Raw genomic sequence first — 17,667 nt, 5'->3', positions numbered from 1 at the left:
TGGAACATGCTTTTAAAAATGTGGGGATCACATAGTGAACATGACCCTTTAGGAATGAATTGGAATTCTTGGGTCTCTTCATCTATAAAATAGAAATTATATTAACCATCCCATAAGATTGTTGTGAGGGCTGGATAAGACTATATGTAAACAGCTAAGCATTGGGTATTTTAAAATGGACTTGTGCTCTCATTGTAATCAGGATCTTAATAGGAGCTGACAAAATGGCTTTCACAGCCCTCCTCTGTCAAGACTATAAAGGCCATTTGCTCATGTCACAAACATTTGGCACCTACTGTGTGCATACCCTAAGGTGTGTCTTCCTCTGTGGGAAGTTTTGGGGTGCAGAGGGAGACAGTTGTGGGCACTGATACTTTGTTATTGTGGGTTTTGACTGTGTCCAGGGCAAACGACTGGACCCAGTGTGAGCAACCTAGTGTGTGTGTAGAGAGGGATAGGCGTAGTTACATCGGGGCTAGAGTTCAGGGAATGTGTCTGTGTGGTTGATCTAGATTTGTCCATCATTGTCTGTGGGCATGTGTTTTGTCTGGATGTGTATACTCATGTGACTTTCCCTGGTTCTGTGTGTGTTGGTGTGGTGCTTATGGGTATGTGTAAGTGTATATGTGTGCATGTATGCATGCGTGCCCTTGTTTGTGTGTGTGTTTAGATACCTCGATTGGTGTGTGTTTTTTGTCTGTACATGCCTCCATGTGTTTCCTTTTGTGTGTGTCTACATGTATTTCCACGTGTATGTTACTCCCTGTGATCCTCCAGCACCCCTGCCAGGGCAAGGATGTGTACCCTATTTAAGTCCCAACCTCCACCTGTCTAATGCTGTCAATACCTCCCTTGCACCTCTCTGCCTAGCTGAGCCTGTGTGTACTTGGACAACTTATCTATCCACGGGTTACTGCGTGTGACCCCCACCCCTCGCTGTGAGTGCATTCTCTACTTTTGTGTCTCCGGATATGCCTCCATTCCCACCCCCACATGCCTTCTGTGGTGCATATCAACACTGGAAACCGAGTATTTGCGGAGGGTCCTGTGTGTGGGTGCGACTGGGTGTGCAGATCAGAATGAGACGGGGTGGGGGGCTTGCGTGACCGCCCACTCTGACCTTTGCTTCAAGCACCCACCCCGCCCCCACTCCCCAAATTGCGCATCCCCAATCGGAGGGGGGGGGAAGGGAACAGGATGCGGCGTGGCGCTTGCGCACGGCCCCCTTCAGAACCACGGACAGCGCCTTCGCCCCCGCCGCTGGAGCGCGCCACTGCCGCCCCGGCACCAAAGGCGTGCTGACGTCACTCGCCATTCCTCCCCAAACTCCCCTTCCCTGTAGTCTTGGTCGCGTCCGCGCTGCCGCTGGCCCAGCCGGACTGCACCACAAGGGGCGCCAGATAGGGGGGCACGGGCGCGACCATCCGCGCTGCGGCGGTGGCGACTCAGCGCTGCCTCAGTCTGCAGCGGGCAGCGGAAGAGTCGTGTCGTGCCAGAGAGCGCAGCTGTGCTCCTGAGCCCCGCGCAGTCTGCCCCCGCGACTCATCACCAAACTGCTCCTAGGACCCCCTGCCCGGCTCCGCAGCCATGAACTACCTGCGGCGCCGCCTGTCGGACAGCAACTTCATGGCCAATCTGCCAAATGGGTACATGACAGACCTGCAGCGGCCGCAGCCGCCCCCGCCGCCACCTGCTGCCCCCAGCCCTGGGGCCACACCCGGTCCCGCGACCGCCACTAACGAGAGGGTCTCCTCGGCCGCCCCCGTGGCCTCTCCGGCCGCCCCTAGCCCTGGGTCTTCAGGGGGCGGTGGCTTCTTCTCGTCGCTGTCCAACGCGGTCAAGCAAACCACTGCGGCCGCTGCCGCCACCTTCAGCGAGCAGGTGGGCGGCGGCTCTGGGGGCGCAGGCCGTGGGGGTGCCGCCGCCAGGGTGTTGCTGGTCATCGACGAGCCCCACACCGACTGGTAAGCCACTGCTGCGGACGTCTCCCCCGCGGGCCTGGGTCCCCAGATGGTTCCGTGATGAGCAACTATCGAGCACCACTTGTGTTTCCTGCACCTGACACCCTCACCCAAACCCTTTTCCTTTAAATTACGCTGGGTGCTCTCTGTATGCCCAGTCCTTACCCCCACCTCCCCGCCACCAAGTCCTCGATCCATACAGGAAGCAATTATCCGGCGCCTGCTATGTACCTCCTTCCCAAAAGCCTGGGCTTCCATATATCCTGTGAACATTTGAGAGCCTAATGTGCCCTGTCCACCTGCCCAACCCTCTCACCAAAGGCCTTGTCCTCTAATGGATCTCGTGAGCATTTATCAAGTATGTGCAGTGTACCTCAGTGGGAGCCCTTCCCCAAGGCCTTTGACTTCCATGAATTTTGTGAACATTCATTGAGAACTTGACATGTGTTTTGTCCCCCTCAACCCTTCCCCTAAGGCCTTCACTCTAATAGAGCTTGTGAGTGTGTATCCAGAATGAGCTATGTGCTCCACCCCAGTCCTCCCCTCAAAGACCATTTAAACTATTCAGTGACATTGAATAGTTTGAGTGCCTGCTGTGTATCCCACCCCAGCTTCTCACCGAAGGTGTTGCCATTAATGGGTCCTGTGAGCCTTCATGTGTGCCCTCTGTGTGTCCCAACCCCAGGCCCCTTCTCCAAGGACCTATTTCTCAAAAAACCTAGAAAGCATTTATTTAATGCTTGTTATATGCCCCATCTCTAAACCCCTTTCTCGAACATACCATTTTCCTCAAATGAGTTCCAAGAACATTCTTGAACCTTCTCTCTGTGACTCATTTCAGACTCTCTTCCCCAAATCCTTTTCCTACAATGGATCTAGAAGGCATTTATTGAGTGCCTCCTTTATCCCCCATTCTCAAGCTACTCCTTCAAAGATCTTTTCTTTGGTAGACCCACCTAGCATTTATCCACTGCCTACTGTGTGAACTTTCTCTAAAGACTCTTTCCTCCAGTGTATTCAGGAAGCATTTATTGAGGGCCTACTGCTTACCCCATCCTCAAACCCTTTCCCCAATGCCTTTCCTCTGGTGACTTCAGTCTGCATGTATTGAGCACCTTCTACGTGATCCAGACTTCAGTCCTCTCCCTAAAGGCCTTTGCCTCCAATTAATACAGTAATCAGATATCTAGCACTGTGTGCACCATTTCAATCCCTCTTTCCAAAGACCTCATCTTTTTAATCACTCCTTGGAGCATTTGTGGAGCATCTGCTGTGCACCTAATGTGGTGCCTTTTCCACAAAAGTCTTTCCTCTCCTTGGCTGGAGGATCAAGCTTACATAGATCAAGTTTCTGCATCTTCAATCCCCTTCCCCCAAAGATTTTCCTCCAATTGATTATATGCCCATCCCTAGCCCTCCCTCCCCAAATATCTTTTCTTTGAATGGATTCAGTGTGCATTTATTTCCTGTCTGCCAGGCAGCCAATTCTAATTATCTTCCCCCAAAAGCCTTTTCCTCCAATGGCTCCTGCAAACATGTATGGAGTGACTTCTGTATGCTATATGTTCACACCTCCTCCCCAAAGTTCTTTTTCTTTTAGTGGTTCTAGTGAGCATTCCTCCATCACCCCTAGGAGAACCTGCATCAATCATAAAACCTCTCTCCAGGGTCCTTCCTTTGATAAGGCTAGAGCCTAGTTTATAAGGGTTACCCCCTTTCTACTCCCTTCAGTGTCTCTAGGATTCCCTCTCCCACTCTTAAAACTATACCTCAAAGGGTCTTACTTCTATTTAAGCCACTAAACATGTATTGAGCACCTACCATGTAAAAGTCATTCCTAGTCTGGAGGTTCTGGCACTGTCTCAAGTGCTCCCTCCCCAGGGGTCTACTTTAGTCTAAATATATTGAGTACCATTTCTTTACTGGTTAGACAACCATGCCCTACCCTAGCAGTCTTTATATTCAGAACCATTTATTCATTCTACAGATATTAATTGCATACTTTTCATGTGTCAGAGTGTGGGGGCATTGATTAAGCACTACTATATAATAGGACAACCCCTCCTTCAGTTCTTCCTTCTAATCCTAACCACAGGCTGGGTTCTCTATAGCTTTTTGTCCACTTAATACCACGATTCTTTAATGAACACTTATTATATACTACTAATAACTCCTTATTCATTATTTCTTCTCCTCCCCCTCTTGTAGCCCTAATACCCCTTCAACAGTCTTCATCCTGCTTTCCACACTACACAATCCTGAAAACTCTTAATGTGCACCTACTATATTCTGGCCAGGTTCCCTCCCCCACTTGGCAGCCATCTTCCCAACTGCCACTTTCCCCAAATAATCCAAAAAGCATGTATTAGTCTCTCACTGTACTCGGTTCAACCACATTCTCATTCCTGCAGCAGACTCTTCTAGTCTTTTCTGCAACAATCTATAAAGCATTTGTTGCACACATGCTACAATTCCTTCACCAACACCCACTCACACAGATGCCATCTTCCTGGCTAAATTTGCTCCATTGACGTCAACAAACCTTCAAGAGGCCCCTTCTAAATATTGGTAACCACCCTCTTTTAGATATTTCTTCTCCACTGTGACCCTCCAGGCAGATGCTATGCTGCTTTTTCCTTCCTTCTGGCAAACTATCTTAATTACCTACTGAATATCGACAAGACTCCTCCCCTTTCCATAATCATAACTCCAGTGTTTTCCATTTTTCTTCTAATTTGTCCAGCAAACATGTATTGAGAACCTGCTGAATTCAGTGAAATATTCTTCTCTTTCCCTTCTGCATCCCAGAAATGACCCCCCTTTATGCCAGCAGCTGCTCCAGTCTTCTTCTAGTCAATCTAGCAAATATTTATTTAGTACCTACTATAGGTGAAGTAGGATGGATAAAGGGAGAGAGCCTTGTACACCAGGCTTAATGTGGGGAACAGAGACCTTTATTTACATCACCAACTTGCAGACATTCAGAACTACACAAGTTTTAGTGATCTCAGCCTGGAATAAAGGAGGAATTGTGCAAACTCTGATGGATTGTACACTTAAATACAATCTGACACCTTTCCCACCAAACTTCACCACTCTCATTCCTTTTCATGTCTTGAGTCCTCTGTGATTTAAAGTTGCAGATTCTGAGTTGAGAGTCATCTTTCCTTTTTGGAGATAATTTAGTCAAATATTTTCCAAATTTTGGACTACCTATTACCAGCATTTCATTTGCTTCATGAAGTAGAATAAATGAAAATAGAAAATAACAGGGTATATTGCATATAAGTGGAATTATTATTTAACAAAAGTGTTACTCCAATAAGAAATAGAATCAATAATATATGACATGTTATATATGACATATGTTATATATTACATATACTATAATACATTTACTATATAATGGGTTAACTGTATATAATATATATTTGTGTGTTTTTCTTCATGACATGGAATAAAATAGAATAGGAAATTTCAGACTCCTACTGCACATAGTAAATATAATGATTTACTGAAACTTTCATTCTAATTATATATATATTTAAACACATTCTACTATACACTCTAGATACATGTACGTATAATATGTAATATACCATATATTGTATGTTATATTATATAAGACAGCCTATATTTTATTTGCTTTATAACCTATTGTGTGTATTATATAATAAATATTATATGCATAGGGTGGGTTATTATGTAAACATGTATGTAGTGGGTTATATAAACTATATTTTTTATTGTGGCTTCTTTTCTGGGACTTCCCTGGAAGCAGACCTTGAGACTCTGAGATTCGCGTGCAGATTTCTTGGGGAGAGCTCTGGGGAACAACACCTGTTGTGGGGGAGGAGTGGGGGGAGCAAGAGTTGGCAGAAGGAAAGGTTGAGCTATGATGCAGCCACAACAGAGGTCTCAGCCAATCCTCTGGGGAGCTCTGGAGCTGTGAGGATTATCCCAATGGAGTTGGGGGAGCCATGCTTCTGAATTCCTGCATCAGTCAGTTGTTGACTGCAGGCTTCCTCCTTGGAGGAGAAACAATCTTGGGGAAGGCGAACTTGTGGTACAGAGGGCAATTCCCAGGGTGGAATAGCATTGTGAAGCTTCAGCAGTAGCTGTTCCCAGACGTTGGGGGATAGATGTGAAGGCATATGTCCACCCCTTGTGCTGCTCAGGTTCACTTACTCCTTAGAGTGAGTTCATCCCATCTGGGAACACCATTTCCAGGACTGTAATTGGCCTTGTCTTCTGGTGGTAACTTGAAAGAGCATGGTTAGGGGGATGAACTACAGCCTCCACTGCCACAGTTAATAAATGTGGCATAAATAAATCTTATGCATTGTCTTCTGTACATTCTAGATTCCCCTTACCCTCAGCTAGCAGCTCTCTTAGTTTCGGTAGCTTACCTGGTTCATGGTCCATTCCCTCATCCTTGAGAGATCCCTGAGCCTTTGGTCCCCATGTTGTCCTCAGCCTGTGGCTGGGTTCTTGTCCACTTGCTATCTAAGTCGAGCAAGGAGTACCAACAAATACCCAAGTACATCACTTGGGTGCCTCCCTGCACCCACTATGTAACAGCAGCCCTGACTCCTCCTGATGATCAGGATCATGTACCCCTGCCCAGACGGTGACTCTTCTTCATGGCCATTGGCATGTGAAACCTGAAGTGTCCAGGTAGCACTCAAAGCTTAGAATGTAATGGGATTCTTGCTGTGTCCCCTGGTAGCAGTGTCCCCCCTTGGAGAACCAGGACCTCTAACCTTGCAGAGCTCTGAGGAAACAGGAAGCACACATTCCAAAAGTGGATCACTGGGATTGATGGTAAGCTGGGCCACTCCTACTTTCACCTGAGTCCCCAGACCCATGTATTTTACATATTACAAACAAAGCACAAATGATGGTCATTGATTTAGGGTGTATACCAGGTTTTGAGAATGGTGTTCTGTTCTTGCATGGTATTAAATCTAAGTTGGGGTCTTAGCTGTGGTTATAAGAAGTTTCATAACTCTTTCAGGCCAGCAGCTTCTGGGTGGTGTGGTATATAAGGTCATCTGTTGATTCTATGATCATGGGCCCACTTTTGCACCTCCTTTGCTGTTTGATATAAGGTTATGTGGGATCCCGTACTCGTGGAACACACACTGTGTAAGCCCTTGGTCAGTGATGCTAGCTAAGGTCCTGCAGTCAGGAAAGGCAAACCCATACATAAAATATTCCAGTCAAAATTAATCATTACTCTTTACAGAGTGGAGGAGGCCGCAAAGTAGCTGGTTGGTTTTTTTGAGAAATGGTCCATGTCAGAGACTCACTATTGGTCTCTGGTGCCAGCAGGCTGAACATTCTGCAATGATTCTGTAAGCTTCTACATATAGCTTCTATCTCTGTTACTCTTGCCACTTCATACATGTGCCTATCTGCCAGCACTGGGGTGACTGAATCAAAAGCCTGGCGGGCATCATCTGGCTGACTCAGTCTGTCTACCTGGTTGCTTAGTGCCACTTTCGCAGTGGATGATGTCTGGTGGGTGTTAACATAGAATAGAAAGATCTTTGCTCCTCATTGTACTTCATCTCCACTCCTCTATGTCCACCCACATTTTTGTGTCCCAGACCTCCTTGTTCTAATTTTCCAATATGTTTCTTTTGAAGCCTCTGACAAATTGCCAAGCCATTCAGTGAATATATATTCTAGTTATGGGCCACTTCTCTTTCCCCACACAGTAGATGGCCAGGTGTACAGCTAAAAGCTTTCCCCATGGGAAGCTCTGCCACTGTTTTCAAGACCTCTCTGAGTGGGGCTACAGTGTAGCCACTGTCCATTTTTGGCTTCCACTCATACACCAAGGCAATCCATTTATGAAGCAAGCTTAGGCTTTTTCTCTATCTACTGGTTGTAAGGAGTCCCTTCAAGTGAGCTGAGGGAGGCACTAGCACAATAGTGTGGATGACAGACATGGGCACCCGGGTTACCTGCTCAGGAAACTTGTTTTTCTTATTTGGGGTCAATCCTGGCTGCTGGACCTGTCTGACTTGATTAATTGGCAGGGCCTAGCTTGTAATGGACATTTCTGGTTGCATAGTTACTTGGTACCCCATGGTTAAGCATTCTGTCTCTATTGGGGCCCAGTACTACACCAAGATTTGTTTCCCAAAAGGTGTGTAATTCTCCGATGCACATGGCATGGCCTTGCTCTAGAACCTCAGGGGCCTCTCACTCAAGCTTCTCTTAAGCTCCATACTGCATCTTTTCCCACTATTGACACCTCCAGTATCACAGGAGCTGCTGGATCATATGGCCTGAGTGGCAGGACTGCTTGCATCATGGCCCAGACCTGCTGCAGAGCACTTTGAGTCAACACAGCATGTCAGGGGCTATCCGTGCTTCACCCCCGACAAATGATGGTTCCTCATTGCCTGCTAGCTGCTGGGTGACTCAGTTCCAGAATGGTATTAGAGTCTTCCTTGTGGCTTGACTTCTCTGGCCCACTGTTTCAGGTTAGGTTCTCTGGAAGCAGGTTTGGAAGCAGAAATTTGCATGTATGAGACTTATTGGGGAGTACCTTTGGGATAAACACCTGTAAGGAAGGCAGGGTTGGACAGAGAAACTGGTCCAGTGGTTGCATCAGAGGCCTCAGCTAACCCTAGGGGGAGCTCTGGGGCTGGGATGGTCCTTCAGAATCAGCCTGTATTGAGGCAAAGAAGCTGGCCTTTGTACTCATTCAGATCAGGTATAAGTCGTGAGCTGCCTGAAGTATTTGTAACCTTGGCTAAGGCAGTTCCCTGTGACAAAAGACAATTCTCAGTGGGATACAGCTGTGAGCTGTCAACAGCTAATATTCAAGGTGCATTGGCCTTGAAGAGAAAATCTGACCAGAGTATCCACTGCACTTATGATCAAAAAAGTTTGAAAAATAGTGATATAGTTTGCAGTTATCATTTTATAAATAAAAAATACACAGGTCTTTAAAAGATTTTCTTCCAACCCTAGTAAGGGTTCAATGTCAGTAATGGAGTGAGTGAGTGAGAGAGAGAGAGAGAGAGAGAGAGTGTGTGTGTGTGTGTGTGTGTGTGTGTGTGTGTAGAAAGAGAGAGAGAAGTAAATAACTGTGTTTGAGGTCTTTGGGGTATATTAGTCAACTCACAAGGGCCCATTTGTGCTATTTATATGTGTCGTAGACTCTGATTGTGTGCATGTAGGTGACCTCAAGAATGGCTTGTCCCCTCACTCCGTTCTATGAGAAAATTGATTGGGGATAAGCTTCTGTCTGTGGAGAAGTTTGTCAGGTAGGAAATCCTGGGTCTTGGGGAAGAGGCCACTGTAAACCTAGCCCAGCTGGGGGTGGACTTAGTGACAGTGACATGGCAGTTTATGATGTGCCTACTGCTGCTCTTATCCCTCTTCCCTCTGATCATTTCTACTCATCTGTAGATGCATTCTTTCCCACCCCCATCACTGCAGTCTCCAGCTTCTGTAGAACCACCACCAGCTCGCACCTCTCAATCTGTCTCTCCTTTTCTGATACCTGTCCCATCCATGGCTGTTCTGTTCCTCACAGCACACAACCGGTTGTATGTGATGAATGTGCTCTTCCTTGGGAAAAGGCCAGAGAGCCAGGATATGCTTCAGGCTGTACAAGCAGATAGAGGCACTGAGACATACCCAGGTCATTTATTTGTATCTAATGTTCTTTGCCATTTACAAACCTGCATGCAATTTCAAAGTATATTACAGTTTACAAAGCACTCCTCATTTTCTGAAGCTTTCCAAAAATATTTACAGTAACAGTGTGACAAGCAGACCATACTCTAAGAAATACCTGCTCTCTGGGGTTTAAGGACTTATTTTAAAGTTTGCAATATTCTTTGACAAAGTATTTCAACAATCATAAATCACTTTATGGGCTTGGGTTTTGTCTTCCTGAGATTTGAGCATTAATGGACGTACTCTGCTTTTCCTTTACAGGGCGAAATACTTCAAAGGAAAGAAGATCCATGGAGAAATTGACATTAAAGTAGAACAGGTTAGTTGGAGCAGGTGGACCTGGGGATCAGCTGTCCAGATAGCAGACTAAGTGGTCATTTTTATGTGATATGAATGAATTGCTGAGTTTTTTCCTTTCCAGGCTGAATTCTCGGATCTCAACCTTGTGGCTCATGCCAATGGCGGATTCTCTGTGGACATGGAAGTTCTTCGGAATGGGGTGAAGGTTGTGCGGTGAGTATTAAAAGGGCAACTTGGTGTTATAGGAGAGGCATAAGGACTCCCTTAGATCTGAGGGAGAATCTCTACCTCTGCACTTGTCCTGTGAACAAGAACTTAAGCTCATAACAATAGTCAAGGTATGGAAGCAACCTAAGTGTTCATCGATAGACAAATGGATAAAGAATATGTGATATATATGTATGCACACGCACACGTGTACATACATATATAAAATGGACACATATGTGTCTATATATGTGCACATATGTCCATATATACACAAACACGTGTGTGTAGTCTGTCCAGAAGCTTCTAGCCATGTAATATAAAAATAGAGACATTTATTGAAGAAGATACAAGATATAAGAAACATGGTACATAGGACAATGATGCCTCAGTTCCCTTCAAAGTAGGCACCTTGGGGCCTCACACAATTCTCCCAATCACCATCAACTGCACCATTGTATCTTCCTGAATCTCACTGACAGTCTGAAATCTCTTTCCTTCGAAAGGTTATTTTAGTTTTGGGAAAAGCCAGAAGTCACAGAGTGCCAAATCTGGGCTGTAGAGGGGATGAGTCATCTGGGTGATTCGATGCTTCACAAAAATACTCTGCACGAGATGTGATGCGTGAGCAGGAACATTGTCGTGATGAAGCTGCCAATCAACAATTGCTCATAGCTGCAGCCTCCTGAATCATCCAAGTAATTTCTGTGGAGGAATGTTTAGGATTAAGGCAAAATTTGATGCAGATTTGTTGCTCTACTCACTCAATCATTTTGAATTTGATGGCCACACAGTACGCATGCTCACTGAATCCATCACCCCCACAGACTACTACACTGAAGTCATCATTATTCACACATGTGCATTCCAGTCCACTCTCTTGGCTGCCAGGTTACATTGATGTCACACAAACTGTTCTTGTTATGCTAACAATGGTTGGACTTTTCCCAGACAAACTTCATACACACACACACAGACACACTCACAATGAAATATTATTCAGTCATGAGAGGGAAGGAAATCCTACCATTTGTGGCAACATGGGTGAACCTTGAGGACATTATTGTAAGTGAGATAAATCAGATAGAAAAAGACAAGTACTGTATGACGTCACTTATATATGGAATTTTAAAAAGCCAACTCATAAAAAAACAGAGTTAAAATGGTGATTACCAGTGGTTTGAGGCTGGAAGAATATGAAAGATGTTATTTAAGGGTATGAACTTGCAACTGGTAGATAAATACATCCTGGAAATTTAATGTACAGTATAGTGAATATAGACAAAAAGGTTGTATTATAATCATCAAACATGCTAAGAGATTAGATTTCAATTATTCTGCCACAAAAGTGAAATTACTATATGATATAATAGACATGCTAACTACTGGTACAATGGCAATCATGTTACAATATATAAATCAATCAAATCAACATGTCAGTCATATACCTTAAATTTATGCAATGTTATCTGTTAAATATCTTTTGATTTTTAATAACTTAGGCACAGAATGTGGAACATAGCTTCTCTTCTAAAGAAGAGTCAAGGATTCCAGCAGACCACAAACCAAACATTTCAGTTATTTATTCAACAACATTTCCTGAGCATCTACTGTACACCAGGTGCTACTCCACATTTTACCTTCAGCAAACATTTATTGAGCACCTATTGTGTGCCAGGTCCTGTTCTATGTGCTGAGAATCTGACAGCAATCAAAACAGACCCCCCAAAACCCCACAAAATCCCTCTGTCCTTATGAAGCTTACTTTCTATTGTGTGGGATACACACAATAAACAAATAAATTACAACATGTAAAGGTGCTAAGAAAAAATATATAGCAGCAAAGGGATTGCTGGCTAGTGGAGGGATCTGCAGTTTGGATATGGTAGATCATTAGTGTAAGACACATTTGAGGAAAGACCTGAAGGAGATGAAGGAGAGCTACATGCAGGGATCTAGGGGGAAAATGTTTCAGGCAGAGGGCCCATGTAAAGACCCTGAAGTTGGAATTTATTCTGGGCAGCTTCCTTTGAGGACAGCTAGTCGTCTGAGAGGTTGTGACTAGAGAACTATCAGAACTGTAGGTAAGCTGGAAGCTGACCTTGGTGAGGAGAGGAGCATGTAGGAAAGGCTTAAAAGGGTCACCAGATGGGGAAAGGTTAGAAAGGGTGCTTGTGTGGGAGGAAACAACTTGTGCATATATACTGAGGTGAGAAACTACTTTATAATTTCTAGGTGCTGTGGAAATGTGGAATCTTGCTCTTTGTTCTAAGGGTGGTGGGAAGCTTCTAGGGGGATCCTCAACACTCCTACCCATGTGCCCCAGGTCTTTGAAGCCAGACTTTGTGCTGATTCGTCAGCATGCCTTCAGCATGGCCCGGAATGGAGACTACCGCAGTTTGGTCATTGGGCTGCAGTATGCTGGAATCCCCAGTGTTAATTCCTTGCATTCTGTCTACAACTTCTGTGACAAGCCCTGGGTGGTAAGTGACAAGAAAGGTGTTATTGGCAGGGGGAATATCTCATGCATGCAAGTAGGAGCTCAAAATCACTGTAATTTTTGGGAACTGAAGAAGTTTGGAAGCTTGAATCCCCAGATTGGAGACTCCCTCAGGTGAAGGACTTGCTGACCTGTCTCTCCTGGCTCTCATAGTTTGCCCAGATGGTTCGACTGCACAAGAAACTGGGGACAGAGGAATTCCCTCTAATCAATCAGACCTTCTACCCCAATCACAAAGAGATGGTGAGTCTGGGGGAAGTAGAGTGGGCAGGAGGGAAAAGCATTCTGCCTACTGCAATAGTATTACCAATGAATGTCACCAGTGGTGTACTATCAGAGATTACAGGTGGCATGTGCATGTGAAGAGGGGAGTTGCTTTGCGATGTGTTTATTCCATGTGTGTATTCATACCATGAATTTACTTACATGATTAAAAGTGTGATTTAAATCGTTGATCCTGTTGCATATGGTACCTGCTGTCATGAGTACCAAAAATTGATTTAAATACAAATTAACACAACTAATATAATGAATCTGATTATATTACATATAGAAATTAAGTCATTGTTGCTAACATTATCAAATATTTCTCTTGATGGAAATGTTACCAATGATTCAAATTAGGACTGGCAATAAAAATTATTAGTAGCAATGTTATAAATTAAATTGCTTACAAATACCAACTGAACTGTTGGTTACTATTATCATAAAATATAATCACTAATATTACAATTTATCACCAATACTGCAAATTATTAATACTGATGTAAATTATGAATAATAGTGTTATATATTAAGTTATAGTTCCTAATACAAGTGAAATAATTATAACTAGTATTATCAAAGATTATAACTATTATTATAATTATGAATATTACTAATTATGCTCTAATATAAATTATAAGTCCCTGTTTTGAATTATATTATACTTAATAATACAGATTATATTATGATTACTAACATCATCAAATATTATAATTAACATTATAATTTATTACCAGTGTTGTAAACTAAGATTATCAAAATAAGCAATTAGTACCTATGTTTTGAATCAGGTTATAATTACTAAAATAGCCCTGGCTGGTGTGGCTCGGTGGATTGAGCACTGGACTGTGAAGCAAAGGGTCACCAGTTCAAAGCCCAATCACAGCACATGCCTGGGTTGAGGGCTAGGTCCTCAATAGAGGGCACATGAGAAGCAACCACACATTGATGTTTCTCTTCCTTTCTTTCTCCCTCCCTTCCCCTCTCTCTAAAAATAAATAAATAAAATCCTTATTAAAAAGTTATAATTACTAAAATAAATTAAACTGCCCTGGCTGGTGTGGCTCAGTGGACTGAGCACTGGCCTGTGAACTAAAGGGTCACTGGTTCAATTTCCAGTCAGGGCACATGCCTGGGTTGCAGGTCAGGTCCCCAGTGGGGGGCACATGAGAGGCAACCACACACTGATGTTTCTTTCCTTCTCTTTCTCCCTCCCTTCCCCTCTCCGTAAAAATAAAATAAATAAAATCTTTAAAATGAATTGAACTATTAGTAAAAAATTGTAAAATATTTTACAGATTATTGTTAATGTTACAAATTAAGATTACTAATATAAATTCTGAGTAACCATGTTTTGAATTAAATTGTAGTTTCTAATAAAATCATGAATATGGTTTACATTCCAATTGTTATTATAAATAATCACTAATATTAAAGTTATAATTACTAATGTAAATTATAAGTACCACAGTTATGAATCAAAATTTAGTTACAAATAAAAATTGTTCACCATTACTAATGCTGTCAAACTTTAAAACTAATTTTTTAAAAGATTTTATTTATTTTATTTTCAGAGAGGGGAAGGGAGAGAGAAAGAGGGGGAGAGAAAGATCAGTGTGTGGTTGCCTGTCACACACCCGCTACTGGGACCTGGTCTGCAACCCAGGCATGTGCCCTGACTAGGAGTTGAACCAGCAGTGCTTGGTTCACAGGCAGCACTCAATCCACTTAGCCACACCAGCCAGGGCTAAAACTATTTTTTTTAATAAGCAATATTACAAATTATGTTTGCTTGTATAAATAATCATCACTAGTTTTATGAATTAAATTACAATTAAATATCAGTATTGACCCAACATTACCAACTTGGTTAAATAACATTAGCACTATTATTAAAAATTCTTACCAATATTACAAATTATGGTCACTGATATAAATGCACAGTGTTATAAAGTTTACTTACAGATCAATATCAAATCACTAGTTCTAAGGAAACCCAATTTGTCTATCATTATAATGATAATTCCATATTCTTTAAAAGACAGTATAGCTGACTATGATTAAGAACATGGACTCTGACCATTTCTTGGCCTTTTGGCTAAGATCAAATATAGAGATATATTCTTATCAATTTAACATATGTCCTCTATCCAAGGACAACATATTAAATGCATTTTTGGAGCAGGGATATAGACTAGGAGCTCCCTCCATCCATGCAGCTCATCAACCCAGTATTGCAGCACCTCTAGGAATGGTGCACCCCCTTGGGGACAAAAAAGAAATAAAAGAACATGGATTCTGTAGCTAGAATTTCTGTATGGGAAACCTAGCTCTGCAACTTATTAGCTTCCTAATATAAAAAACATCACTTAAATGGATTGTGCCTCGGTTTACTCATCTGCAAAATGTGGGTAATAATACTCCTGCATCATAGAGTTGATGTGAGAAATAAATTATTTAGTTAATGAAAGTGTAATTATATAGGACAGTATATCTGTCATATATTAACTGCTACCTCCGTGTTGACAAAGTTCCCTTTCATTTCTAGTTTGTTGAATGTTTTTATTATAAAAGGACAAATTGAACTTTGTTAAATGCTTTTTCTATGTTTATTGATATGGCTATGTGGGTTTTGTCCTTTATTCTACGAATGTGGTGTTTACATTAATTGATTTTCATGCAAGTTGAGTCACACTTGCATTCCTGGGCCAAATAACTTGATCTGATACATTATCTTTTTAAAAAATATGGACAACTATAATTGAACAATAACAAAATAATTTAAATTGAAAATATATTTTTTATTGATTATGCTATTACAGTTTTCACAATTTTTTCCCCTTGGCCCCCCTCTACTGGGTACCTCAGTTCCCTCCAGCAATGCCCCCTTAGTTCATGTCCATGGGTCATGTATATAAGTTCTTTGGTTTCTCCATTTTCTATACTGTTCTTAACCTCCTTCTGTCTATCCTGTAACTACCAATTTGTACTTCTTATTCTCGAAGTCCCCCATGGACAGGTACCTCTTCCCCCATTCTTCCCCTTCCCCCTCCCAGCTGATTACCCTCCAAGTGTTTTCCATATCTAGGATTCTGTTCCTGTTCTGCTTGTTTGATTAGTTTGTTTTCTGTTCCTGTTATGCTCGTTTGCTTAGTTTGTTTTTTAGATTCAGTTGATAGTTGTGAATTTGTTGCCATTTTAATGTTCATAGTTTTGACCTTTTTCTTTCTTTAAGATTTTATTTATTTATTTTTTTAGAGAGGGGAAAGGAGGGAGAAAGAGAGGGAGAGAAACATCAGTGTGTGGTTATGTTTCACTGGCCTTTTCCTTACATAAGTCTCTTTAACATTTCATATAATAATGCCTTGGTGATGATGAACTCCTTTAATTTTACCTTGTCTAAGAAGCACTTTATCTGCTCTTCAAATCTATTTTTTTAAGATTTAAAATTTTATTTTATTTTTAGAGAGAGGCAAAGGGAGGGAGAAAGAGAGGAACAGAAACATCAATGTGTGGTTACTTCTCACATGCCCTCTACTGGGGACCTGGCCTGCAACCCAGGCATGTGCCCTGACTGGGAGTCAAACCGGAAACCCTTATGGTTCATAGGCTGGCCCTCAATCCACTGAGCCACACCAGCCAGGGCTGCCCTTCAATTCTAAATGATAGCTTTGCTGGGTAGAGTAATCTAGGTTTAGGTCCTTGCCTTTTATCACTTTGAATACTTCCTGCTAGTCCCTTCCAGCCTGCAAATTATCTTTTGAGAAATCAGCTGACAGTCTTATGGGAACTCTGTTGTAGGTAACTCTCTCTGCTTTTTTCTTGCTGCTTTTAAGATTCTCTCTTTATCTTTAACCCTTGGCATTAATTATGATGTGTCTTGGTGTGGTAGTCTTTGGGTCCAATAGGATGGGGACCCTGTGTTCCCAGGACTTGTATGTCTATTTCCTTCACCAAATTATGGAAGTTTTCTTTCATTATTTTTTCATAAAAGTTTTCAATTTCTTGCTCTTCCTCTTCTCCTTCTGGTGTCCCTATGATTCAGATTTTGCATGTTTGGAGATGTCCCATGGGCTTCTTATTCTATCCTTTCTTTAAAATTCTCCCCCCCCCCCGCTGTTCTGATTGAATGTTTATTTCTTCCTTCTGTTCCATATCATTGATTTGATTATCAGCTTCATCCACTCCACTTTTGGTTCCCTGTAGATTTTTCTTTATTACACTTAATACCACCTTCATTTCTGCGTGGGTCTTTTTTATGCTGTTACAGAACTCAGTGAGTTCTTTGAGGGTCCTGATAATCAGTGTTTTGAACTCTGCATTTGATATCTCCATTTCATTTAGTTCTTTTCCTGGAGTTTTGTTCTGTTCTTTCATTTGGGCCATGTTTGGTTGTCTCCTCAATTTGGCAGCCTCCCTGTGTTTGTTTCTGTGTATTAGATAGAGCTGCTTTGACTTCCTGTCTTAGTAGTGTGGCCTATTGTAGAAAAGGCACCTGTACATTGTGTGGGTTGGAGCCTTAGGTAATCACCCAAGTAGGGCAACCTGTTTCCCCACTTTGTGGCTATGTGTGGGGGAGGGCTTGGTGAGGGGACAGTGCCAGGGCCTGACTCCCAGAGATTGCCTGAGATAGCCCCTGGGAGGAAGCTATCTCTCAGCATTCACCCTGCTGCCAGTCACTTCACTTTCTCCCCTTCTCCCCATATGCCACTCGTGCCCTTCTAGCTGTTG

The 17,667-nt window shown here is 42.7% G+C and overlaps 1 protein-coding gene and 1 non-coding gene across 3 annotated transcripts in view; both read left to right on the top strand.

The window, feature by feature from the left end:
- Positions 1 to 1,451: 1,451 nt before the first annotated feature.
- SYN1 (synapsin I) overlaps positions 1,452 to 17,667 on the top strand; it is a 48,637-nt gene continuing 32,421 nt past the window's right edge. For both annotated transcript variants that reach the window (XM_037160043.2, XM_037160034.2), the window contains exons 1-5: positions 1,452 to 1,964; positions 9,927 to 9,984; positions 10,087 to 10,178; positions 12,499 to 12,655; positions 12,826 to 12,915. In XM_037160043.2, coding sequence (XP_037015938.1) covers positions 1,588 to 1,964; positions 9,927 to 9,984; positions 10,087 to 10,178; positions 12,499 to 12,655; positions 12,826 to 12,915 — 774 coding nt within the window. In that variant the 5' untranslated portion in view covers positions 1,452 to 1,587. The remainder of the gene's footprint in view (positions 1,965 to 9,926; positions 9,985 to 10,086; positions 10,179 to 12,498; positions 12,656 to 12,825; positions 12,916 to 17,667) is intronic.
- On the top strand, positions 15,015 to 15,201 carry LOC119060466 (U2 spliceosomal RNA). The gene has a single exon (XR_005084595.2). It is a non-coding gene; the product is annotated as a U2 spliceosomal RNA (small nuclear RNA).

This window comes from Artibeus jamaicensis, unplaced genomic scaffold (assembly GCF_021234435.1).
Source record: "Artibeus jamaicensis isolate MK-2021 breed Jamaican fruit bat unplaced genomic scaffold, CSHL_Jam_final contig_60, whole genome shotgun sequence".
In the NCBI taxonomy this organism is placed as follows: Eukaryota; Metazoa; Chordata; class Mammalia; order Chiroptera; family Phyllostomidae; genus Artibeus; species Artibeus jamaicensis.
Note: the sequence above shows the minus strand (reverse complement) of the source record. Positions and strands in the feature narration are given on the sequence as shown.